This window comes from Aythya ferina (assembly GCF_964211825.1).
Source record: "Aythya ferina genome assembly, chromosome: 4".
NCBI classification, from domain to species: Eukaryota; Metazoa; Chordata; class Aves; order Anseriformes; family Anatidae; genus Aythya; species Aythya ferina.
Genome location: NC_140300.1, coordinates 16,006,503 through 16,033,718, shown reverse-complemented (window position 1 = coordinate 16,033,718; position 27,216 = coordinate 16,006,503). Strand labels below are relative to the sequence as shown.

General features: G+C 40.6%; 1 protein-coding gene across 17 annotated transcripts in view; it reads left to right on the top strand.

Annotated features, from left to right (window-relative positions):
- Window positions 1–27,216, top strand: part of LDB2 (LIM domain binding 2) — a 244,960-nt gene that overhangs the window by 211,190 nt on the left and 6,554 nt on the right. For 7 of the 17 annotated variants that reach the window (XM_084516471.1, XM_084516470.1, XM_084516467.1 and 4 more), the window contains 2 exons: window positions 21,960–22,083; window positions 23,215–23,366. In XM_084516471.1, coding sequence (XP_084372597.1) covers window positions 21,960–22,083; window positions 23,215–23,366 — 276 coding nt within the window. The remainder of the gene's footprint in view (window positions 1–21,959; window positions 22,084–23,214; window positions 23,367–27,216) is intronic. The other 10 variants (XM_084516468.1, XM_084516458.1, XM_084516456.1 and 7 more) reach the window with 3 other exon arrangements.

Below are 27,216 nucleotides of genomic sequence, written 5' to 3'. Positions count from 1 at the left end.
GGATGCTCAGAAGTATATAAAGCCCCAGTCAGATTTAGGGATTTCCCTGGCACCTTCTGTTAAAGTCTTCAGTCTTTGACTGGAGTTTATTACTTGGAACACCACAGGTATCTGTGCCATCCTGGTTCAAAGGTTCTGCTCTCCTTCATTTAAGAAACATGCTCCAAAAGTTTACTAACTTGCTCATGATTTAATAATGGTATTGTAAGCAAGAGAGAACCGTCTAGATGAAAATGTAAATATGCCTTTCTCTTTTGAGTATAGGTACTAACAATAGATACAAAACACCTTTAAACTTCTTGGTCAGGTTGATGGTTGGACTTGATGATCTTGAAGGTCTTTTCCAACCTAAATGATTCTACAAATCAGCCAGCCGTCCTTTTGGTTATTTTTGCAGCACAGGACTGGAGGTGGTCAGTGATGCCTGGCTTCATCTGGTACACCAGAATCCTTGCCCAGAAATCTGGACATGTGGGTCAATGTCCTCCTTAACCTGTGGGAGTTCAAGCCCTCATGTACTGATGCTCTGTGTAGAGGTTCATGGTTGTGAGGTTCTTCTGAAGGTGGGCCACAATGGGAGGGAGAGCATGGTCCCCTCGACCAGAAGACAGTATGAAAAGGAGAAAGATAGTCTCAGCTGATAAGGGAGCATGGCTGACTAAGAATTAGGACTTCTTTTCCAGTCTTAGCTCTCAGGATTCATTTTTTTAATCAAAGAGCCAGTGAGTAGCAGGTAGGTGTGAAAGTGCCAGTGGTTGCTCTTCTATGTACTCAACTTGTACTTGTGTGTATTTAAGTCATCCAGGTCTGTTAGGCAGACTTAGATTCCATTTGATTATTCAGACCCTCAGGTTATGTCCATCCTCATATATTAAACAACATCCAGGGATGTTATTAGGCACCTGAAAGCAATGTCTATACTCTCTTAGAGCTGTCCCTGGTCTGCTTTTTACCCATGCTGACTCTCAGAAAATTCAGGGGCAGAGCTCAGGAGTTAGTGTAACATAGAGCCCATTGCTGGAAGGCAGTTTGTAGGTGGCCTCTCTTGATGCATGAGGAGGTTTAACATTATGAATATGGGGCATTCCCTGCCAGTTGCCTTGCTGCCAGAGAACAGTGCTGGCACATTTAGTTTATTAAGGTTGCTGCAGCTTCAGGGGCCTTTAGCACAGAGGGTGCCTAGTCTGTGAATTTTGAACAGCGTTTGAGCATGTGCCAGGCTCACCTCATCCACAGTAGGTAAACTGCAGGTGCCTCAGCAGGACTTTTATGGCTGATATTCTTGGAGTGGAAAGGGCTTAAATGTGGGTGCTTTTGGATCCTTTTTTTTTTTTTTTTTTTTTAAATTTCCTTTTTGATGTTGTATTTAGTGTTACGACCAAGGTCACAGACCAAGTATGAGCTTGAGGACCAGATCATCAAATTTTTTGCCTTATGTCATTTTGCCTCATTTTGCCACCATTTAATTCCTGTTTTCTATATTAAGAGAAATGCATGCTTGTGCATATTTGTTCTTTCTGTCACAGGAAAATGCTGCTGTTGTTCTGCATGCTGGGACCTCATTTGCAGTAAAAGTTTGCTGTCAGCTAACAGTAGCAATGGCAGTCTCTTTTTATGCCCATCCCAGATACACTTATGGGGGCCAGAGGAATACCTTTACTTGCCCTTCTGGAGGAGACCAGCAGCCTTGACTGGAGGCAGGCCCAGCACCAAAGCACCCAACTGGTACCCAACACACAAAAGCATGTTTCAGGATGGGAGGACAGTGCCTGAATGCCACTGAGAACTGTTAGCACTTGGAAATGTATATCTGGGTCCACAAAACAGAGCTAAAATCTGAAAAAAATGCAAACTCCTCGAGTATCTCTGGTCCTTGTGTTCCTGTCAGAGTAGAGTAAGAATCTGCTCTGTGATTTCTTTTGTTAGTGTTACAAAGTCATGCGGCTCACAAAGAGGAGAGGGGTTCCTCCTTTCTGAGTTGCACTTTACAGCAGAACTGTTAAGTGCTAAGCACAGTGGTTTATGGAGGTGATATATCAGACAGAGGGAACACAGCTTGACTTTCAAACTCCAAGCAAGAGTTTGCAGTGCTAGCAACTAAGAAAAAGATATTTGTACATGCAAACTGCAAGTTTTATCTGGAAATCAGTGTGAGATAATAATCTTGGGACATCATGATGGTGTTTTACACAGACATAAGTGGAATGTAACAGCAGTTGTGCGAAACTTTGCACAAATCTAGTAATAGATCAGCTGGTCTGTTTTTAAAAGGAGGGAAGGAAGACTATTTATTTCCCCCCAGAGGAACTGCTACAAAGCTGTTTTCCTTATCAGAAGAACACCTTTTTCCTGAATGTTATCTCCCTGACATTTGTGCTGTATAACCTAATGAGGGCAGGTGGAACACCATGGAAATGAGTTATTGTTGATTTGATATAATTTTAACTTTTCTTTCAAGCATATCCACAGAGTTGGTATTCTGAGCCTTCATTTTGCTTATTTGGTGACCTTGGGCTATTTTATAGTCAATAAGAAGGAAAAAAAATATGGCACTTATTTTTATTGTTAGGCTGTTAGGTGGCTCAAAGTCTTATCTAGAGACCATAACAGAGTTTCTGTACGTTTTTTTTCTTCTGTGAGCAGCAGAGAGTGTTCCTCGATCTCCCCACATAAAATGGCAGGGAGCATTTTTGATTTAGGGTCTTCTCTGAATGTTTGATTTCGACCCCTTGCATCCCGTACCAGACGCACAGCAGTCCTCCTGGCGCAGGGATCCGGCTGTGCCAGTGGGGCGAGGAAGCACACCGTGGCCCTGCCTGCTGTCCCCATCACTCCACGGGGCTGACAGTCCCCTGGGACTGCCTGCCCTGACAGCGAGACACAAACAGCCCTGCCTGCATGGGGAATGCTTCTAGGAATCCCCCCCAAATGGTATCTTGGCAAGAAAAAAGTGAAAATGGGGATATGCTGATGTGACACAGAAGTGGGCTTCCCTCCGCCAGACATAGGAGGATATTGCAAACCTGATTGTCCACCAGTGCCAATGGTGTTGGTGTGGGGGTTTATCCTTCCCAGGGCAGCTGCAGTGTTGTGCATGCAGCGAAGCCCAGGGATGGGGAGAGGAGTTTGTCCATGCTCAGCTCTGCCAGTGCTCCTTCCGTGGCCAGCCTGTTTTCATTTGTGTTCCCAGCACTAAACAAATAAGTGCGGGGGGGACTTGATGTGTAAACATTCACTATAGAAAGTAAAGCCTGGGATTTAACCTTGTCTCTGCCCAGGTGTAGCCTTTTCCCATCTTGGCAGTGGAGCAGAGGTGTGTTAAACTCCAGATCACACAGAATGCAAGGTAGTTGAGCATCAAGGCCCAGGGAATACTTGGACACAATCTCTTGAATCTTAAATGGCTGAGCATCCATGGTTTGTTTACATGAAGCTAGAAGTTTTGCCACTGCTGATGTTTTTCTGTTGCTGTTTGCTCAGTATCCTGGGGAAAAAGAATCAACAAAGTGGTTCAAAGCTAGGATTCATTTACAAATACAGTATAAAAAAGAAATCAGAAATGTGAAAGGAAACTACATCCACAGAGCCACTCCCTGGTGCTTTACATGTATTTTTGCTTTAATAGCAAACCCTGAAGGAAGGCAAATTCCCAGTGCTTTTCTCTGCCAGGATCGGGGGGCAGCTTCTATCACAGTAAGAAGAAAAAACTGCAACTTTAGCTCTGCCTATCAGATAAACGACCGTTCTTTGGATTTCCATCAGGAGGCTGCTTCTTCTAAACCACTTTCTCCTCTTCACGATAGTTGGCTACTGGGAAAACTAGTATAGTTTTCTAGTCATACACAGACAAGAAGAAATCTAAGTGCAATATAGAAAGAAATGTAGTTTTCTCTGTTGTCATCTATCCTGGCTTCTGGCCAAAGAGATCTGGTCCCCAGCTGTTATGTTAGCTTACTTATTAATCCCCATGCAGCCCAGCCATTGTGTGCTTCTGGAGTTGGGGTGGTCCCCAAGAGCTCCTCCAAGTCCAGACCCAAGAGCCACAGCACCATCAAGCAGCCCATCTCAGCTCCAGAGTGACCCTTTCTGCGGAACTGAGATAATCAGCCCTAATTACAGCCGAAATAAGATAGCGTTCCTTAAACAAGCCAGCAAGGTTCTGGCTCAGAACGCAGTCCTAAAAATGCTTTCGTCTATCACCAAGCAGAAAACCTCCAGTTTCTTTCAGAAACCCACACATGGATTGGCAGTCTGTATCAGTTGCTTAAGCAGCATTTGTCCCGCATCACCAGTTTCAGCCACACGTTTCTGCCCACATGCTGCCTATTCCCTTGGTTATTTTTCAGATGGACCAGTTCCCCCAGCTGGTTTTCTGTACAGCCATGCAAATAGCTGGGCTTGTACAATACTGGGGTCAGCATGGTGCATTGCCACCTAAGAAAGAGCAGCCTTTGTGTAGTGTCCTTTGGATCTTGTCCCTTCATGGAGCTTCCATGTGGTTTCTTCTAGCCTTTCTTTCTGGGGAGGGGGAAGAAGGGAGAGGAGGCAGTCAATATGTACTAGTGTCTGTGAAATGAGATTTTTGCAAGTAGTAGTTTATTCAGTATTTCATGGGCCATCCAATCAAAGGTTTTACAGTTGGGCAAAAATACTTGCAGTCTTCTTGCTGTTTCTCAACAAGAGTTCAACCCATTTCTCCACATAGCCACAGATTACTGAAAGGTTGGGGAAACAAGGGCATACCTAGTGAATATAAAATTATTGCCAGCGCTTCACATATTCTCCACACTGTAAATGTTCGCTTACTTCATGGTGCACATACTATATCACTTCCCAGAAACCAAGACTAGGGTTCTTTTGCTGTTTGAAGTAGAAGCTTAAAAACAAAGGATGTGAAAAATCATATTCCTGCTACTTTGCTGGTCAGTGGTGTCTGCAGACTAATTTATCCTTACATTTTGATCAATTGACTTGTGCCATAATGATCTCATACTTTTCCCATTCAATCTCAAAATATTTTTAATGACTGGAAATCTCTGACTTTGGCTGTACTTTATACTTTGTGTCATCTCTTAGACTTCATGAAAATTCTTAGCAAGAGTTTCTATCTTTTGGCAGAGCTAACTCTCAAAGCTGTAAGATTCTTCATCATCAGCTCCCAGAGTGAACCCACTCTGGAAGAACGAGATAAATCAAACAACATAGGCAAGGGCATAATGCAGACAATTCACAATAATAAAGTAGCTGCATTAGTCTCAAAACAGCAATTCAAAGGAGCATAGGATTAAGCAAATACTGTATATGCCAGTTCATTTGCACCATCTGCTGAACCAAGTATCAGAAGGCGAAAGGATAGTAGACACATGGGACTGTGTGTTGAAATACATTTGGAAAAAGAAAATTGTTTCAGATAGCTATGAAAACAAAAATCTGGGTGCTTACAAGTTTGCAGCCAGGAGAGGGAAGGAAGGATGATGTCATTTCACAGACCTCAGAGATTTGATTTTTTCATTTACCACTTTTAGGAGTGGGAAGGTTATGGAACTTAATATTGCCTACTCTAGAGTCTAGTTCAGACTCAGATAGGAATTTCTATTTATCTATAGAAAGCATAAGTACAGAGATTATTATACACAGAAAAAGTACAGACTTTTCAAATGTGCTTGGGTGCTGTGAGTACATGCAAAGTTTTGGCTTGGCCACAGTCGGCAGGATATAGCCACAGGCTGACCGCGTTTTAGACGGCTTAGATGATGCAGTTGCTTACTGAAAATGTGTTGTGTTGATCAGAATGAGTGATGGTCATCTATGTTTCAGCTGATCAGTAATATTATTAAGGAGGTTTTCATGTAAAATGCAATCAAAAGCTGAGGTTGTTCAGATACTATTGTGAAATGTGAATTAGCCAAAAGATGGTATTGGCTTTATATGATGTCAAACCTAGGAACAGTTATATACAGGAAAAAAAGACCCCAGTATCCCAGTAGTCTGGGAAGTGCTGGTGTATCTCTCTGAAGCATCATATGGCATATTAGCATATACCAACCCATTTCAACCACTGAAAATGTGTTTATCTCTTTTCATTGAGACTGCTTAAATATTGAAGTTACACTTTTCCCCTTGTAATATACATTGCTATAAGAAAGGTAATTGAATTGTTACTTATTTAATTGATAATAATTACACTTAACAATCTGTGCCACAAAAGATAATGGCTGTGGAAGTCAAAAGACATTTGCACAGAAATTTAACTTGGTGATAAATGACTTCTTCTGTGAGATGACACACAAAAGCTGCAAATTCTGTCCCATATTTAGAGACTGTTTTAGCTGTAGGAAAAAAAAAAAAAAAAAGAAAAAAAAAAAAAAAAGAAAGAAAGAAAAGAGGAGAATAATTTTCCATGTCCTTTCCTTTGGAGTTGAATACAACAGTATTTTGGAACATGATTATAAAAATTAGCAGGGTTCCTTAAACAAATGCAGTAAAAATTATCAATTGCTTAGACAGTTCAATTTTCAGTTCTTACAATATCAGAACACCTCAAAATCTCTTATAAAAGCACCACTGATTCATAGCTAGATGGTGTTAAAAGACATAAGGTATCAGCAGAGAATCAAGTCCGACTTTGTCTATATCATAGGCCATTACATGTTACTGAGTTACTGCCAAACCGAGCCCAGTGGTTTCCATTTCACTGAGACATAACCGGTGTTTGGCAAGAGCAGAAAGTACCCTCACAGTACCCATTTTGAATTATGGAATTATTAGTTTCCTTATTATATAGATGGGACACAGCGTAGTTCAGGGAACCATTGGAAGGCCTTTCTGGATGCCGCATGCTCTACCAGGAGGTTATTTTCTCCGAAAAAAAAATATGAGAACACCACAGGAGTCTTGAGGTCCCAGTAACTCCTTCCCTGTAAAACTGACTTCTCCTGACACTAGTGGTGATAATGAGAATTTGACGATTGTTCTGTGACTTGTGTGATATTTTCAATCCTGGCTGGAACACATTAAAAAGCTGTTTTGAAGATAGAGGATACATTACTGTGATCACAGTAGCAGAAAAGTTCAAAATCCGCCCTTGCTCTCTCTAAAAGCACTGAACTGCCTGAAGAAAATTGATGTGTTAGCATAGCCAAATTACCAAAGCCATGTGCCAGGAGTAAAATTCGCATTGCCTTGCTCACATAAGAAAATGCAAATGGCAAATATTTTTATAAATAAAGTATTAAAAGTAAAAGCATAATTGTCCTTGTAGCCACACAGATCCCGTGTCTCGTGAACTTCCAGGAACATGGTGACTGCTCTGGAAACCACATCTACACTGCCCCCAGAGTAGCCAGCAGCACTGCACACTGCCTGTGTGTGTAAGTCATGTACAGACAGTGCTATATGCACACAGTCAAAGATTTGGGTTCCTGATCCAGAAACATAAGCCTGCCCAAGTACTCAAGCTCCTTGTCACCACAAAAAGTAAACAGGACCTGCAGTCACCATACGTACATGAGCACAGTGCCACTCCATCATGCACTGAGGGACGGCCGATAGGCCTCACCCACATACCTGTGGGCACGAATGCACCCACCAGAGCTGTGGGGCCATCCCCATCTGTACTGGCCCTTTGTGCACGCGATCACCAAGCAAGATAAACCTACCCTGGATCAGACACGTGCAAAATCAAATTTCTGTCAAATTAACTGCGCGTTTGTTGTGGTCTTTAAACTGATTTTGGTGATAGCTGATCTCACACAGGAGTGGAACTGGCAGGTGATACCTCATCCTGCAGGAAGCATGTGGATACAAAAGTAAGCTCTCAGATATTTTTGAGAAAAACTTTGAGCTGGTCAAGTTAATTTCTACAAGAAGAGCTCTCTGCATTGCTGGTATCCAGGAGCCTTCATGCCAGGGTGGCTGTACTGCTGAGGGCAGCCCCAGAGGCACAGTTATCGGCACTGGGAGCAGCGCTGCAGTGCAGCTTGTAGCACTGATACACACACAGAAGACCTTTTTCAATATTGCTGTTATTGAGAACTTCAAATGAATGGATGAATTTGAAAGACTTCCCAGAAAATACATTTCCTTTTCAGCTGGCAGCTCAGTTATTCATCTAAGTAGTCTGTGGATTAAGTAATTTGACAACCACTGAAAGGTTTCTTTTTGTGAAACAATTGCGTGTTATTGCTCTACCCTTTTTCCATTTCACCTGTACAAGTAACCCAGAAATTCAGTGCAGACATATCAAGACACAGATCAAAACCAGACATCAGCTGCAACAAGAAGCATCTGATGGTGCTGGTGCACCTCAGGAATTACCACGTGGTGGGTGTGTAAAAGACCAGGGATGGAAAACAGAAACAGGCAAAGGGTTAAGAAGTTTATTTATTCCTGTTAGCTTTGTAGCTCACTTCTGTACCTACATGTGGGAAAGAGGGAGCGTGGATCTTAGTCATTTCACGTCACAGAAGATTAATGCAGGAGAGGCTAAGTGGAGGTACAACATCACGTGTTCTAAGGCCATTGAGCAATTCAGTGTCTAATTTATGAAGATAGCAGGCAGATTGGGCAATCTGATATTTCTAAATGTGTAGTGGCTGTCGGTTTGGTACCTCACCACCTTTCCATCTCGGCTATGCTACAGTGTGGGCAAGTGACAAGAGGCTGTTTTGTCCCTGTCTGGCTGTGTGGTGGCACCTTCCCTCCCAGGAGGGCCTCTGGGTGCCTCTCCCTGGGCCTGCCTTCCCTGCCTGGCCCTGGTGGTGATGACCCCATGGGATGACGAGGTGCAGCCGCTCCAGGACACAGGGCAGCATGTGCCGGTGTTACACCTCCCTGTCACGTCCACCCACCTTAAATCCCAGCCCTGCTTTTGTATAGATCCTGACAGAACAGCTCGGGTACGCTGTGTACAGTCAGAGGAACAGTATTGATTTTGCTGTACCTGAATAGAATTCTTAACAGGAAAACAAACCTAGCGTTGTTTCTTTTTCTTTAGACTTTTGTGCGTGGGTTTCTGTACACACTGTATAGTATTTGATCTGTGTGAAGTACAGAGGCAGAGCTTGATTTTTATTATGAACACGACCCAGGCTCTGATCTGTGCAGGCACAAATTCAGAACCAGTAAATAGTTTTGCACATGTTTTTATGGCGTGTATTTAATTGAGGTGTAAAATAACAATTTCCTTCCTACCTACAAATCAGAGAATCAGATGGTCAGTTTTTCTACATTTTTTCTGGTACAATTATCAGGAACCATACCCTACTATTTCAGCATTACTAAAAAGATTAAAATGTTCTTTATATTGAATTCACTGGGCCAGCTTCATATAAGCTAGCCATATCCAAAGTGTATCGTGATTTTTTGAGGTTTCTGCTGTGCATTAAGTTTACTAAAATATGATTTTGAATGCAAACTTCAAGGCAAAGTATATGTTAGTTGTATTACTAACTATATTGTTACAAAGACAGTTTAAAGCATTGTTAATGCACACACTATCAATACTTAAAAGCATCATTGGCTGATGGTGATAATACAGCTTCACTAGTGGATGATTTATGATGGTAAGCATTAAATACTCTTTACTTTAAAGTCATTAATCCCTACTTTCTTCGAATACGTTTAATTAAAAAGTTCCATTTTCCAGTAATTGCTGTTTTTATATAACCCCAAAATGGAATTTTATTGAGGCACAAGGTCTTTTATATAAACATCCATCTGTCCACCGTGTAACTGTGCTGGGACAAGTTTTGTAGATTGGGTGAGAAGTGGAGAGATTACAGAATACTGTGTCCCTGTAAGAACTGTGAACTTTTGTCCTCTGAGTAAAGGCTCTGGAGGATTTTTGCTTTCATAATTTTGATACCAAACAAGGGAACTGCAGAGTCAATAGGAGAGAAAATCATGAAACAATGGATTTAGTGTCTAGTGGAGTTGCTTTATTAGTTTATAAAGAAAAGCTCTTCTTTAGTCTTTTTTTCCTGTGTCAAGTTCTGCACGGCAAAGTATCATCTGCTTCTTACATTGTTCCCTTCTATTCAAATGCAGAATTAAGGAAACCTCCACTGCATATATAATATATATATACATGCATGTATATATCTATGTTTCAAGCTGAGAGATATGACTAATAAAATAAAAAATATGTTGGTATTAATAAGGTTGGCATTCAAAAAGTATGAAATAAATGCATGGAAGTTTGTCAGCTTATTAATCATTCCATTATAAGTGGTGTTTTTACTTTCATTGCTCTAACGTCTAACCACAGTTCATTGGCTAAAGGCCAAGCTAGCTTTTGCATTGGCACATTACCATGCGGTGTAGTTCTGTACTTCTCTTCCATTTATTAATGCTGCAGACTTCCTACAATTCAGGCTAAAAATAGAACTGGTTATGTGAAAAACACTGCATTTGTGCTTGAGCTGCAGTATAGAAACAAGAGGATTTTATATGGACGGGGAACAGATTCATGACACAGAAGAGCTAGCTGCTTATACTCTGGAAAAAGCTTTATTTTTGCATGGTTGTAAATAAGATTAGAGTTGCTATGTACACGTTAGTCTGAAGGATGAATCATATTTGTGGTATGCCTCAGAATGTATGAATCTTCATGTGTATCTGTTGAATGAAGGAAAGCTGATTTCTTGTACGAGGAAACCTGGAAGTAGTGCAATGTAAAAAAGTGAATTTGTAAAGTCAAAGGCATATAGTAATGTTTTGTTTTGCAGAATAAAGGGTGTCTTCATGTGTGGCACATGTTTTGAAGTATTCTCAAAAAATTACACACTAAACTAAATCTTCAACTGCAACACTACATTTTCAGACTTGTATTTTGGCAAGGCATAACCTTTCCTATTGTTCAGTAGCTCAAAGGCAGCATTTGCCGTCTCCAGACCATTTCACCACAAAAAACATTCCTAAACTTATTTCTGAGTTGTAATATAGCTGCACACTAAAAACTGCCAGCATTCAAATGCAGTCCCTGTGTTCTTGATCTTTTTTATAATGCTGTGATTTGTTTTGGATCAGCAGTATTTTGAACAAGGCAAACAACGTCCCTTTTTCCATCTGAACCTAAGGGAGCTGCCAGGGACACAGGTGAAGAGTGATAGTGGATGCATTTCATAGTCAAAATGAAAAGCAGCAAAACAGATAAGGTCTCATTGTTGCACAAATAGAAAAAGCTAACAGTTTGCATATCAGAAATATCAGGTGTTAGGACTTGACTCAGAACTGCTGAATAGTAGCTTGTTTGCCTTTGGAGAAATAGAGAGGAAGGAAATGTCATGCAGCAACATCACACATGATAGTGATGGGAGATGGCAAACAGGGAAATAGACTTTTCCTATGCTGTTTCCTAAAGATACTATTTGGACTGGCTGTGATGGTGGATTATTAAGGAATTCTGATTATTAAATATCTGCATGTGGCAGAGAGGAACATCTTTTGAAGTGTACAGCAGTCTCAGAAGTTACTCTTGTTTCGCCCTTCACTCAGTACTATGTAAGAAATAAAAGTGGTGATTATGTTAGGAGAAGAGGCAATAATAATGAAATGGGAATAAATTGTAAGCTGTATGATTTTTCAACTATCTAGAGGAAATGAAATTAAGAAAGCTTTCAAATGCCATGTGCTTTGCAGCAGGCCATTGAAGCAGTGAGGTAGAACAACAGCTATTGGGTAGCTGTGTCGATTCCTAACCTACAATTCAATGTAGGAAAAAGAGATTAGTTCACAGGACAAGTATTTGGTCCAAAGTGCTTAGCTCCTCCCCATAATTACTATAGACCAGCCTTAGCCCTCATATAATGGTGAAAAAACATCCAAATCCAACATAGGCTGAAATCAATGAATATGTTCCTATTTACATTAAAATTTAATTTTGTCCAGACAGGCTCTCTGAAATTGACACTCCGTGCTATACCAAGTGCAGTATAAAGAATTATATCATGCAGTCAACATGATGCACTTTTGCAATATAATTTAACACTAAAGTTAAATTAAATTACAAATATAAATTTTATGGTCTCTCTTAAAATCATTTCAGAGCTCAGTTCTGATCAGAGATGTGTAAGACACAAATCCTGCCTATTGATCATTAAATATACAAACAGTTGTGAGGGAAGAATCTCATAATACGATGGTCTGTACGAGACGTTCGTTATGATGCAGGCTGGTGATGTGATGTATTGATCCTCTCCTGCAGTTAGGATCTCCTCTCGAGGAGCAGGCTCAGGCAGGCTGACCTCACTGCAGAAAACACCAGCCAATCCATATAATTTGGGTGAGGCCAGATTCCACCAGGAAGGTCCACAAGAAAGAGGTAATGAATTATTCAGATTCTGGGTTTTCACAGCCTTCAGCCTTAAGCCTGTCAGGAGGAAGATGAGACTTCTGCTGCATGTCCTTTTGTTTTCATTAGCTGAACTACCGCAGTTGGATGCAGTTTGCCTCTGCCATAGGGATTGCAGTAATAAGTGCACGTAGTATGAAAGCCAACCGCCCCTACTTTGCCTGATTTGTCATCTGGGAAGAAAAGGAACCAGATAACCTTCACTCTTCACTTTGGTGTAGGAGGTAGAAAAAGGCATGAGTTCAGCTGGTACAACAATATTAAAATCTCGCAGCACTGTTGTGATGCCACTGAAGGGAGTGTTTTTCAGAACATCTCCCTGTTGTATAGAGGGTGAATGGGAAAAAGGAACATTTACTGAAAGGATATTCTTTTAATGTCTGGGTAACTTGAGGAAGGGTGGAAAATCTGAAGTTTCAAAGTTCATTGCAAAGAGTCCAAAAAATATAAATCTATTAAAAAACAGTATTAAAACTTCAAAGAAGGAAAGAAAGAAACATAAATACAAACAATAAAGCCCCTTTCTAAACCCATGAACTGCAGATCAAAATAGAAAGATTAAGCAAAATCACAAAGAAGATAATAAGAGCTACATTTTCCAAAAGTCTGAGGGGAAAGGTTTATCAGATAGTCATAGCAATGGCTGGTGGGCCTAAGATACTTTTATAATGTTTAAGAGTATTGCAAACCAGAATTAATTCCAGCACTTACTGTAACAATGAACACGGTGCCAAAGAGATAACTAAATGAGGCAGATGTCAAACTCATCTCCACAAACACACCTCCTGCATTAGTGCTTGCCCTCGGACAGGGAAAGGAGGGCACAGCTGTCCAGGACAGCACGCATTACGTGGGGTCTTTAAGGTGGTTGATGGAGTTCTTTACATAATGAGCTGAAGATGTGAGTAAGACTGCTTCTGTCCAGGGTAATAAATGTTTAGTTTTGTCCAATATGTACACCAAGGAGGCCTTTGGATGAGGTTCTCTTCAGGGTAGGGTGCGCTCAGCTGTCTGCCAAGCGTTTCCGCAGCAGTTCTGCACGACGTAGGGAGTTTACAGCAATGCCTTTTTGGTTACAGTAGCATTGAACCCACAGCCCTTTCACCACCACAGGGAGTGAGAAAGATGGAGTCCCAGATGGGATGCAGGAGAGGAGGGAGAAGCTATTGGAATTGTAGGGAGGTTGGGGTCCTCGTGGTCAGCTCACGGTTGTGATGCTGTCACTGCTGCCACCACTCAGAAGGGCAGAATCAATGGCCAGGAGAGCTAGCAGTTATTGTAATCACCTACATTGTGCCAGGGTGCAGACAGGAGAGGGCACTGGTGGAAGCTGTTAGCTAACAGCTCTCTTAGGGAAGAAGGGAGAGAGAAATGAAATAGGGGTCCCACACACTAGTGAGAATTAGCTGCAGTGCTGGGCATAGCTGTGCAGTGTTAGGGACTGTTTCTCTTTCCTACACACTCATCGTATTTGTCTGGAAAAATACATTTATTTTTTTTTTTTAAGCTTAGACTTACCTGAAATGAATGCTGCTTCTTTCCATTCTCGCTGTTGCTGGGAATTGAAATGGCTGCAGATACAGAGCAGTGTAAAAACATGATGAGCTATGTAGCTTGGGAGCAATTGAGCAGCTGAATACTGCATTATTGAGAAATCATTTGCTACCTCTGGGTGTTAGTGAGAAACTGGAGAGTCCTAGACTGGCATTCAGGGCAGAGCATAGGATGAATAAACATTACTGAGTGCTGAGTATTTACTAGTGAATCCAGCATGGAGCTTCAGTAGTTGCATGTCATCCCACTGCATCTTGCAGGGCTGGCAGCACACAGAGAAGAAATCTTGAATTCCAGAAGATTTGCAGCAGAATTGATCTCATATTGTTTCCTAAATAACCAAATTATCAATGAAATGAATGACATTTTGCTTAATGTGCAGCAGGCAATCTGCATAGCAAAACAGTCGTATTTTCAAGTGACAACACGTGAGAACCATTTAAATATATATCAGCAGTCCTCAAGGGACTTGTAGATCGCAACATGAAATTGTTGTTTTCATGTGCATACCTTATTGTTGCCAAATTACCCCTGGCTTAGTATTTTCTTTCTTATCTACTTGAGATAGGAATCTCTTCAGAATGAGGGGCTCAGTAGTTTGTAAAATAGCCGTGTATATCTCTAGCATTGCATAAATAATAAATAATAAGGCTTAGATGCTAATGATCATTAATATTGCAAGTGTTAAGCTGGAAATTCTAATTCCTAGTTTCTTAGGTAATTGCAAATATAAATATTTCTTGACTCAGCATGATGAGCAGTCACAAAACGTGGAACCCTACCCTGTGTGGAGTGATGGCTATTAAGCATATCCTGGACCCAGTAAATCTCAGGCTATGGAACTTGTCCCAGAATCTGCTCTTGCTACAGAACTGTGCTGCAGAAACTCATCCTGCATTTTTTAAAGCTAACACAAAATATCCACTCCATATGGTTTTGGAGACATACTTAAAATATGAGCCAAGTTCAAGCTGATGCAGTTCTGTCTTGCTGAGCCCTGAACTAGTCTTAAACAATTTCTTTGAAAGGTGCAAACACATTCATCTCAATGAAATTTTAAGTCAAAGCCTAAAGAAAGAAATTTCAGTGACAGTTTTTAAACCTTTTCATTACTGTCTGTTTAAAGTAAGTATATTTAATTTAGGAGTAAATATAGTACGTGTTCCTATACCATATTTACAAGCAGTTTTTCACCTCCTTCTGGATATCGAAAGCTCATATCATTCCTTACCTTTGTAACAAAACCAGGAACTTCAATCTGCTTATACACTGCCAATTTAAAAATCTTTGGCACGGAAGGAATCAGAAAAATGGAGAGAGAGAAGAGTAGTCACAACAAACAAGTCAGGGATTAGCCCATGGTATTGGACTACTTAAGCTGTTGGGGTTGAGAGCTGTCCTTTCATTCCGGCCCAAGGATCATTTAAGGTATCATCACTGAAGTAAATGATCCTATAAAGACTGGATTTTGAATAGCCAGGTTCAATGGGCTACTTTTATAATTTAAATCAAAGTGGCTACTGAATTTGCTGCTTGCTGCATTAAGTACTGCAAAATCTCTGAATTGGTAATTTGTTTAGCAAAGCCAGAAATGCACTGCACACTGATCACACAATGAAAATTTCTTATTAGTTTCCACATCTCAGCAGGAGGGTACCTGGCTCTTCAAAAAGCGGGTAGCAGGAGTGATGGGAATCTTAAAAACACTTACTTTGGCTTAAGGTGTATCATGTAGGGAAGGAGCATGGATATAGTTGATCCACTGAAATGCACTGATGGAAGAGACTTAAATTTGTCTTGACATACTGTGCATGAGTTTAGAACAAAGCAAAAGCAATCCCCTCCAGAAAAGCAAGTATGTAAAAAAAATAAAAATCAGAAAAAAAAAATCATTTTTTGTGGTTCATAGAGATAAATAAATAAATAAACGAACTTCTCATTTATATCTCCATGTTTTTAATGGAAAGCAAAGATGTTTTTTAAGATGGAAATGTTCTGTATTCACATGTGATTCTTAAAAAACACGAGCTATTTTGAGCAGTGAATTGCAAGCCGGCCAGTGAAAGAAGCAGCAATATGTTCCTAGGAAATTTTCAGTCCTCCCTCTGTTCTGCAGAGGAATGATGCTTACATTAATTTTGAAAAATAATCATGAGCGAAGAAATTTAAACTCGGCTATAAGCCTACCCTATTTCTATTTCCAAGGAATGAACCATATTGAAGACTGCAGCAAAGCACAATTGTTTCAGTACCACCCTGCAGGGAGTGCAGAGTACTTGACATTACCCCTGGCAGTCACACCTTCAGCTATGGCTCTTCTACAGTGGCTGAAAAAATACCTGTAGTGTGTCCCCTGCCTCATTGCAGATAGATCAGTAACATGTCATGGACCTCTGAAAATAGGTATTTGTGGTTAACCATAAAACAGCATGCAAAGACATCTCAGTTCTTTTCCGAAGTCCCATCCCACTGAAGTCAGTGGGACCTTTCCCAGGGAAATGCTCTGGGGCCAGAACAACTATTCCCATCCCTGGATCTATTCTCTCTAGAACATGAGTAGTGTATGCAGAGGAAAGACTGCATCTCAGCGTAGAAATAAAATGTTATTGTCTTCTGACTCATTAGTTAATAACTCAGAATCTTTGTGGAGGAGAAAAAAACGAGCTCAGGAAGAAAGCACTGAACCCCGCCAAGGCTGCACCATCTATTCCAGGTATACCTTCACTGTCAACATCCTTCCCAAACATTAGACAGTGATGAATTCTCCCATTGAAATGTTTCTTGTCACTTCCATGAAGGGTTGTAAATCTCTATGAGCCGTGACTATTCAACAGTTTCCATAGTTTTTGAGTGATTAATACAGGCATTCAACCAGGAAAAGTTTCAAGCACCAAACAGTTAAAAAATAAATTTTATGGAACTTCAGGGAAGGCTCATTGCCATTAGGTTCCTCACTGGTTTGTTTCAGAAAAAACTGATGTAGCCTCATCATACATTAACATTTTTAAGTGTCATCTACATGGAATTTTAGAAAATTCCATTTTTCACTTACAGCTAGTGAAACTTTTGCTTTATATGGACAAAAGTGGTAATGATGGGAAGACGCAGTTCTCAAAAACTGCTTTGTTTGGTAGACTAGGGCTTGGCTGTCCAGCACCAAATATGTTTCCTTCTTTAAAGAAAGCGGCATGGGATTATGTCAGCCTCACCGCATAAGTATTGCAAGTCTCGAGTCCCACTGAATTCTCTTTAAAATGCAAAAGGCATTGAATGACTGAAACGATGCAGTTCTTTTGTGCTCTGTGGCATGGAAGCAGGGGGAGAGATTGTTAGCTGGGTCAGCTCTGCCACCTGCAGCTCAGAGCTGGCAGAACCGCAGCATCATCACCAGGAGCGCATGAATCCTTCGCTATAGGAATCGTAAAAAGTCTGATGGAGACAAGAGGTTTCACTGAAGAGGGTGTGCAGAAATTAAATTACTGATAGACTACATAAGCTTCTGTATGCCATACAAAAGTAAAGCAAAAGAGATTTTTCACATTGGTCTTTCTGCTAATCCTCAGTGCTGTCAGAACAGACATCCTTTCTCAGAATAGAATAGAAAACCAGCATCAGAACAACAATCATAAAGCTGAATACATTCTCGGTGTGACTGTAGTGGTCTCAGAGCTGGGTCTGACCCCGTACTGATGCAGGCAGGTTTTGGCTCTGCTGATAACTGAAGTGCTACAGGAAATTATTCTGTGGATCCATATTCTCAGAACCCTCTAACTTCTGTCTGCAATGCCTCCAGTATCTCCTCATATAACTTCCTTCCTAAAACACACTCCTTTCTGAAACCTATAAATTCTAGTCTCCTCTAAAAAAAAAAAAAGTCATTAAAAAAATAAAATAAATCAAATCCTTCCAGATGTGTGCCTTACTAATGCAGAAAGCCATGTGCTTTATTATGTTCCCTACTTTCACTTCCCTGAGCCCCAAGGGTATAACATTACCATTTTCTCAAGTTGGATCTCAGCCCTGTAATTGATGAATTGGATATAGGATCCATATGGAACTCTATCAAAGTCGCTGACACTCTATACAATGCCAAAATGCATGCATATATGTCCCAGTGGATGCTGGGCACCCAACATGGACTTTTCAAGCCAATGACTTGTCTTGCTCTAAAGCACTGTGGTCTACTCCAGGACCAAATCCAGCTCAGTGCTACTCACAGTGAAACAGTGATGGTTCTGCAGCAGTGGTCAGACACCGTGGTGATGAGTTCAAATAACAAAACATGACTGGAAACCAAATCTAATCACATTGGGCTAATACGAGTAATGTCAAGATCTTTCAGGATGTTTTAGCACTGGAGAGGGAAAGTGTATCGTCTGTTATGATACTCATTCTTCAGAGATTTAAAAGCCAGAGAAGCATATTTTTCCTATTAACTTCAGGCTTAGTTCAGATGCCCAAGCACTTAAGACACCTTCTAGTGCCTGAAACATCCACACGGAGCCTTGTGTCTTTCTGGGACAGCAAGAGAGACCATCTGGCTCCGATCCAGCGCAATCTATGGCATTTCAGCTGGCATGAGACCCTGTGTGCAGGCAAACGAGTCCCACCTTTTGTATTGTCTAAATGTGGAGCATGGAAATGTCTAACTCATGCCTTGTCAAGCATTGCTATTAAGGATTCTGGGTCCCTAGAAATGTAGAAATTATTTCTGTGATCATACACTGTCACTGCCCTGCAGTCTTTAAGTCTTTAGGGTATTTTCCTGGGTGACTGGTTCTGAGCTGTGCAGAAAATGCTTGAAGAAGAGATTGGTTTAGTTGGTGTTCTAAATATTATTATTATAGTGCTACAGTAAAGGCTTGTATATTTTAATACTACGCAATCCTTGAAAAATGTTAAAATAGATATTTTGAAATGGAATCTTACAGACTGAGATGAGGTGGTCTGTGGGGAATAGGCAGTCGATGCCTCGGGCTTCTTCTGTATGCAAATGAATGTAGGAGTATGTAAAACATTTTGTTAGCTTTGTTTTAAGGAGTCACTCGGTAAAATAGTACAGACAAACCTGTCTGCCAGTTACCCTGCTCACGAGTAGTTAAAGATGGCAGGTGGCAGGTCTCAGGACATAGTCCTGGGCAAGCTGCTCAAGTCCCCTGCTTGAGCAGGGGGTTGAACCAAATGGCCTCTGGAGCTCCCTTCCAGCCTCAGCCACTCTGTGACTCTGTGGTTTTGGCCAACCCATATATTAAATGCATCTTTTCCCAGCATTTTTTGTCTAGCTCTTTGCAAAAAAACAAGATACAGATTGTCATTGGCAGATGCCTCAGACTTAAGGTAATTGGACCACGATCTTTTCCTCTTTCAGGGATTTGGTTTTGAGTCATGTTGGATTTCAAGTAGGTCTCGAAGGGCACAGAAAAAGACTGTGAGATTTAATATCAATCGTCGTTAATCCAGTTCGTTTTACGAATGTGTCCAATTCTCATGAGCTAGACACATTTAAAACGGACTTGTCACTATAGAGTGCAATGTCCTCCTGTTACTTGAGCATCTGACCTTACAATTTGCAGACTTCAGAGGGAGAAATTGGTTGGGAATTCCTCAGCCCCAGCACCAGAAGAGGAATTCACGCGAGCCTGTACAGCTCCTAGATATCAAGAAGATGAGCATATCCCATGTCGCAGTGCAGGGCCCCTGTGCCTGTCACTTTGAATCCATGTGTGTGACATCAGTCAGCCTTGCTGTGTTTTGGGTCCATATCCAATTTTAATCTTGGGTATGAAAGGAAGGAGATTATAAGCAGATAAAGTTAGCACCAAGTTATCTACAGACTACAGTGACGGCATAGTTCTTCTCAGTGCACATTACAGCTTGTACACAATAGGAAGCATCTTTGCCAGATGATAAAGAAGAAACATTCTCTTTGTTGCCAACAATAAATATATACAGAGGAGTAAATGTGTCAGGAATAAAGTGTCCCTAAGGAAATCTTGGAAGACCCTATGTGTATATTTACATACTTTTAGTCCCAGCAGCAGTAGAACTGTGTGAGTGTAGTGCTCTGCCCAGGCTAACTAGTTTGTTAAGAATTATTACAGCTATCTTTTTCATACTAGTTAGTATCTGCGCATAATGACACGATTTAGGCTGCCCTGCCAGAAACAGATTTTTGAGAACCGAAGCAATGGTGTAGATTATAATCACAAATTCCTCTCTCTCACACACACATTCACAAAACCTGAGCAAGTGCCTGCAGGTTTCAGAATAAATTGAAGAACTCAAAATACAACATCTCTTTCACAGCACAAACTGGATCCTGCATATGCTTCAGAACCTGATGCTCTTAATTTTTGGTAGAACATTGAACCAGAGGAAAGGCTGAGCCCAGAGTACACACTATGATAGAAGCTCTCTGTCTATTAGATTACCTTGCAGATATTTGTGTACAAAAAATATATTTTAGAAGTCTATGTAAGAAAAAAGTCAATGAGCCAATTGCAGATTCAATTTCTGCAGCTGGAAAAAAATAATTCTTCATTCTGAAGCTCTTAATTCTCCCTGCTGCTTTATGTTATCTTTGTTTTAACTGCTCTTAATGAAAGGCTCATCAGAAGATAGTGTCAATACATAATAATATTTAAATTCTGAATTCATCTTTAAGTCCTCATGGCAGCTCCCTTTCAGCTATTTTTCCTGCATGCTCGGAATCTCTGTTTATGTGAATGAGAGTAGCGTGTGCATGGGGAGACTGGAACAAACATTGATCAGCTGTGCAGCCCAGAGAGAAGAACTTGCTTCATGTCTTACACGTTTGTAGAAGCATGGAAGGAAAACATCACCTGCTGAAATAAATCCAAGGTGCTCCGTCAGCAAGACCTACTAAAAATTCAGTAAAGGACTGTTGCACTCAGATCAAGAGTCACATTACGTTATGCCTGCCTGCAGTGCCCATTCTGAGCTCTAATAATTTGACCAACTTGTTGCCCTCCTCCTGTTGGTAAAAAGCCAAACCTTCCCTGCTTTTAAATGCAGTTCTGCTTTGAGAAATGTCTCTAAAAGTGACATGTGGGCTCCATGTTTGTTCTGTGTCAACTATTTCCTTATCAAGTGTGCTCAGTTAACAAGGAAGGAACCTTTTCCTCCTGTGTGCCAGCCCTGCAAATTTCAGGTAGAAGCCAAGGGTCAATCGGGATTTTTTCTTCTTATGTAGGATGACCAAAAAACAAGGGTTCTGCAAATGAGGGTAAGCCCTCAATTACATATGTGCAATTCTGTTGTCTTCTGTGGCTTTGCATAAGGTTTAACTGACTGGAAATGATTCTGTGGTGATAAACAGGAGGGAATAGAAACCAGTTCACTCCGTTCTTTATGCTAGATCTGCTGTGCTAACAGGAGCAAAAAGCAGTGAACAGTGATTTTAATTATTAAGTGAGCAGATAGAAAATGTATAAGAAGCAACTGTATTTGAAGAAGGGGTCTGCTTCAGAAATGTTCAGCTTCAACATAATAGAGCACTCAAGCTGACAAGGAAAATAAAATGCTTTTTTCTTGGACATGTCATTATACATGTGATGGGAAGAGGATGTATGGTCCTTGTAACAAGAAGGCAACAAAATTATTTGAATTATTTTGCATGAAATAGCAAGATAAAAGATCTTCTTTAAAGCCTCATTCCTGAGAACTCCTCATTGTGGGTGCAGCAGGTCAGAAGATCACTATGTGTACATCTTGCTATACTGGAATGAGAAGCTGGTATGGGCATTTTATGATTTATTAATTCATCTTTACAGCTATGCCAATCAAGCATGACAGTTTTCTGCTCTCCAAAAAAATACCTCAGGTAGCAAATAGTGAGCAAAAAGTTGTCTCAGTTCAGAGTTTTGGTCCTGCAATCCCAGTGCAGATTAAACAGAGCTGTAGGAGGCATGCTGTGTTGGCTAGGGTAAAAAATAAAATTTAAAAGCTGAAGATATACTTTCCAGCTATGTAAATACTGATCAACTGAATCTTTGATTGGGTGAATTCATTCGATTTTGACTTTTTCTTCCAGTTGTGTGTAATACTGGAGCCAATGCAGGAACTGATGTCAAGACATAAAACTTACAATCTAAGTCCTCGAGACTGCTTGAAGACTTGCTTGTTTCAAAAATGGCAGAGAATGGTGGCCCCACCAGGTATGTTTGTTTTCTAGCATTTAATTTATTTTATAATTAAGTGAATATGGAAACAATGGGAAATTTTGGTGCAGATTTACTTACAAAGGAAAATAATAAGAATTAATACTGTTCCAAAATTAAGCTTGAAAATGATTTTGATTTTGCATGATTTCAGTCTGATGCAACACAATGTAAACCAAGTTTTATAAATGTGCACGTTCAAATGGATCCACTGTGCATAGGACATAATTTAGTTCAAAAATACATGTAGATAGAATACAAAATGCCTACTGGCTCCATTAGAATTCATAGTTTGTGTAATTCAGCTTCCCGCTGTGACTCTGAAATTACAGCTACAATTCATAATTAATTGTCTTTGAGTCTAATATAATGTTATTTACAGGCCTGGACCTAATCTCCTTTCTCTTACCTGAAAATAATAATTCTCCCTTTTTACAGATTATTAAAGATTTGCGTATTTAAGACTATTTACATGATTGCCCAGGCCAAATTTTGCAAAGTACAACTGCTACCTTTGTTCTACTCCAATTTAGGACAAATTATGCCATTGTCCCAGTTTGGTCTAAGTTTGGAAGATTTGCAAATAAATGGCATTCAGTACTTTTTAACATGTTCCTTGGGAGTGTCAGTTTTAAAGATGAAGCCCACACCAGAGCCGGAAGGGAATTCTGTGGTATTTGTTGTATGACTGGCAGCAATAGGGCAGAAAGCTGCCTGCCTCGTTCCTTTGTCTCTGGCCAACGCAGCTGAGGCTGTAATCTACATCAGACTAAGATCTGGATTTTTCTTTAGCAAAAACTTCAGCAAGTTACACAGCCCCTTTTAACATTATGATAATTACCATGATATCCCCATTGGTAGAATGCCTCCATGTGTCTTTATAGATAATCTGGGAGAATAAACTTCATTAGTCCATTATATAAAATTGAAAACAGATTCCACTGGTTTGGTTCCAAATAGTATTCCAAGGTTCATATGTTAAATCTAAACTAACTACTACTAGTAGTAGTAAACTTATGAACGTAAAACTAGATGAAAAAAGTATTTCAACACTTCTACTTGTGGTTCAGTTTAGCACACACTTTACAACATTTTCCATTTTCTTTGCTTCTCACCATTTTATTGCAGCAGAACCCACAAGACAACCGACAACCAAACGGAGAAAAAGGAAAAACTCCACCAGCAGCACTTCGAACAGCAGTGCTGGGAACAACGCAAACAGCACCAACAGCAAGAAAAAGTCAGCTGCTGCAAACCTGAGTCTATCAAGTCAGGTACCTGTAAGTCTCACTTTCCTTTTAGGCCCCAATCACTTACAGTGCTTTAATTCTTTCCTTGTAAAGAAGGTGCATTCTTGAGCCTAAAATATAACAAGCAAAAGGCGGCCTTGCACACACGGTATGCCGTGGAAGCTGGGGAATTAGTGGGGAGATGTGAAGAAGCCATTCTGCAGTGCAGGTTGAATGATCCACCCTGATGCAGGGCTACCTTGAGGAACAGATGTGACTTTTTAAGGCTGAGGCCAGCTCGCCAATGGGACTCTTTCCACTGGTGGTAGGATTCAGACTGGGCCCCATGTGTTCAGATGTAGCATGAGCAGAGTGTCTTGCAGATGTCCAAAAACCCAGTGCTATGTGGGCATGAGCCCCTCTGGAGCAGGGTTGCCACACCTGAGCAGACCACTTGTCTCGCTACGTTAGTACCTTATCTCTAATCGGTGCTGGGTTTGGGTGCTCCAGTGGACAAGGTTATGAGTCACCTTGCCTGCAGAGTTTAGCTCATTCTCAAACCACTCCATTTGCACAGGGTAGATCCCTTGGAATATGGGTATCAGTTTATTCACCTAGCTAGCTGTAACTGTTGGCATCCTAATTATATAGGGAAACACGAAATCATTTATAGAACTCCACCAGCATTTAAATAATGTCACATTTATTGCCTTAGTCATGATATAGGGGTAATGTGACCCCAAATTGTGACAAAGTATGCCTTAGTCAATAAGGAGATAGCTCATGCATTTTAAAGTTGGGGAAATTAATTTGATATTATAGGAACTATAAAGTGGTATCTTGGGAATAACATGCAGGGATTTTTATTGGATTTCTGATCAGCAGATAGGAAAGGGCTGTGTCTCTTCTGAAGCCTGACAAAGAATATAGGCCTTTTGTTAGCACAAAGCAGGCACTTCCTAGAAAGCTTGAATACTCAGATAAAAAAGAGGAGTAGACTAACACCAGTGAAATGAAATGAAATGAAGATTTTTGTTTAGCAACTGAGTCAGCAATCCACTAGCTTACAGCAGCTTTGGGCTTCAGTACATTAAACTCATATTTTCTCCTTGTCATATTAAAATTTTCACGTGGCTCCTATCCCTGGAGTCAGATTCTTTCCCTAATATAGGCATCTCTGGGCTTTTCTGGCAGCACGAAGCAGTCAGAAGGCCAGCTACCTGATCCCCTGGTGGCAGAGACCACTCTGCCTCGCTGATTGTGTCTGCCAGAAAACCCCTTGGATCAATAATCAACCACACTTATGAAAAAACAGCAATTAGGTGTAAAACTGAGCAACCAGCTAGTTCCCTGCTGCCTCCAAGTTTAAAAGACAGGAAGATCACTGTATCTCAGCTGCTCCCTGCCCTGAGTTCAGTTCAGCAGGACCAGAGCCTGACCCCCCTGTCCCTCTGAAGCCTGCTCCTCCCTGGAGAGATGTTGACTTTTGTTGGCTTCAGTGGTAGCTGCGTGTGCTTGGATGTTTGAATGTAATTGGGCCCTCTGATAGTTACCTGTCACTCCCACTGATACTCAGGCTGACTTCAGGAACTCAGAGGCTATTCCTGACAGACGAAGTAGTCAAGGCTGCTCTTCCTGTTGGGGATGATAGTTGAGCATCTGAGACATCACGGTGAAGTTTAGCATGGTGTGAGGGATGGATTTTTAGTCTTCATTGACTTTCAGGATGCTGCGTAGCTATTTTTTTTCAATGCTATTTGCTTTCTGTACCAAAGTAGCAAGATGGTCCAAATTCTTCTTTTATGGAGTATTAGGTTTCTTTTTTAGGACCCTTCTCTTTTCACTCTGCACAGTGGAAAATGGTTAGCTGTTCAATTTGACATACTAACAGTTCTCCCCATCTTCCCGAAGGCAAAGATAGCAAACCAGATGGAATTGATGGTTGGGCCATCCTGCAGGATAGACAGAACTCAAAATAATTTTAGCAGTAAGATATTTTGGTGTAAAACTATTCAACACTTTTCAGTTAAATAGAGAAATGTTACTGTGTTTATTCAAAATTATGCATTTTTGAAGCGGTCCTTCTTATTACAGACATGCCACTGCTTTCTGAAGTTAGTGGCAGGTAGCAGTAACTTGCCTTCTATTTCTTTCTCTTAACTTTACCTCGGTGAACTAGTCAGTAGTTAATGTTTGATTTTCTTCATATGCAATAGAAGACAAGATACCTTCAAACACAATATGAGAGTTTTCTCAGTTTTCCAATATTAAAAGCTTCATTCAGCCACAGAGCTTTCTGTGAATGGGTCTTTCCTGCTCAGTAGAAAAAAAACTTCTGAAATCATTCATTTTCCATGTTAAAATCATTCTTTCCATTATTATTAGAGAAGAGGAATGAAACCACTGCATCTTCTGTCCAGATGACTTGCATAAGCCAAGGTAGTTCCAGTTCCATTTTTCCCATCGTCTTTGCTGGAGAACCCCAACAACGGGCTCACATTCATACCAAACCTGCATTAATATAACGTCATGTACTCCATGTGCAAGCTTTCTCTTTTTCTCCAGTGGTTTCTTCCCAGCCAGCAAAGACAACCAGACAACCCCTCCACCATAACAGAATCTAACTTCCTGTCACTTCTATGCTTCTATATTGTTTTCTCTTTGATAGTAAATTAATCCTGGTTATAGAACATTTCCGCGGCCTCTACTCTATGTAATGTTTCTTGGTTTAGGATATTAGCAATTATTCAGTTTTGCTGCTACAGTAATGCTGTGTACACTGGCAAATATGTGAACTTACCATAACCCTCATCAGCTTCTCACCCACACCATTAGCTTCTGTTTGTGTAATGAGGTCTTCATGTCTGGAGAGGCAAATTTTCCACTTTCAGGAAAGCAGCTGGAGTACTGTCAGCTATGAAAAAGTTTGAAACTTCAGAAAGATTTCTCATTTTCCCTATAGTCCCTTCCAGATCTTCAGATAAATACACAGTGCTAAACAAAATTAGATCAATGAGATGAAATGGTGTTTGTCACATACACATGCTTCTTCATTAATAGGAGGTTGTGCCATTCCCTCTACCTGAGTATTTTCTGATCAGTTCTTCAGGCAGGGACAGTACTGACAACAGAGATCCAAGCCCAGAAAGTAAAATGTTGTTGTATTTCCATGCATGGGTCAGGTTAGTACTGCACCCTGAAGTTCAGCTGCTGAAACCTAATCAATCAGTATCATTCGTACCCTTTGTGTTGCCTTAAATTTATTAGCACTTTGAGTGTGCTGACACGTTCTGATACATCTTTAATGACACAGTCTTCAAAAGCATCCTAAGGGGCTCTGTCAGTGGGTGGGTATGCATCTTCCCTCTCATCAGTAATTTGAACAGGGTCACTCTTATGCTGTCCTTATGTTTCTAGCTGTTTTTTAATACTTTCTCAGCTCTGCTAAATAAAATACAAAGTTTTGCCCTTTTGATGGTTACTTGCACTCTGTTACACTCATTTTCCCTTATGTATATTTCCCATCCTCTATGATTCTGTTGATTCTCATGCTACTGGTTACCTACCTTCATCTCCTATTATCAATAGGATTCTTCCTGCCCAAGTCCCTTGTTTAACACTTTTCCTACATATTGTGAGCTTTCTTAAAACAAGTGTAGTTAGTCAGTGTGCTACATGATTGCCCTGCATAACTCATGTGTAGGTTGGTTTTTCAGTTGTTCAGTGATTCTTTTGACTGGAATCTATTGATGCTGAGGCAACGTGCTGCAATGGGTTGGAAGCAGAACTAAATGCCACTGAAGTCTCTCCAACAGCACAAATAGAAAAATATTTTTCTCACCTGAAGTTTGCTTCTCTTGGGCTTTCATTGGTGCAGGCAGAATACTTCTACAAATGCATT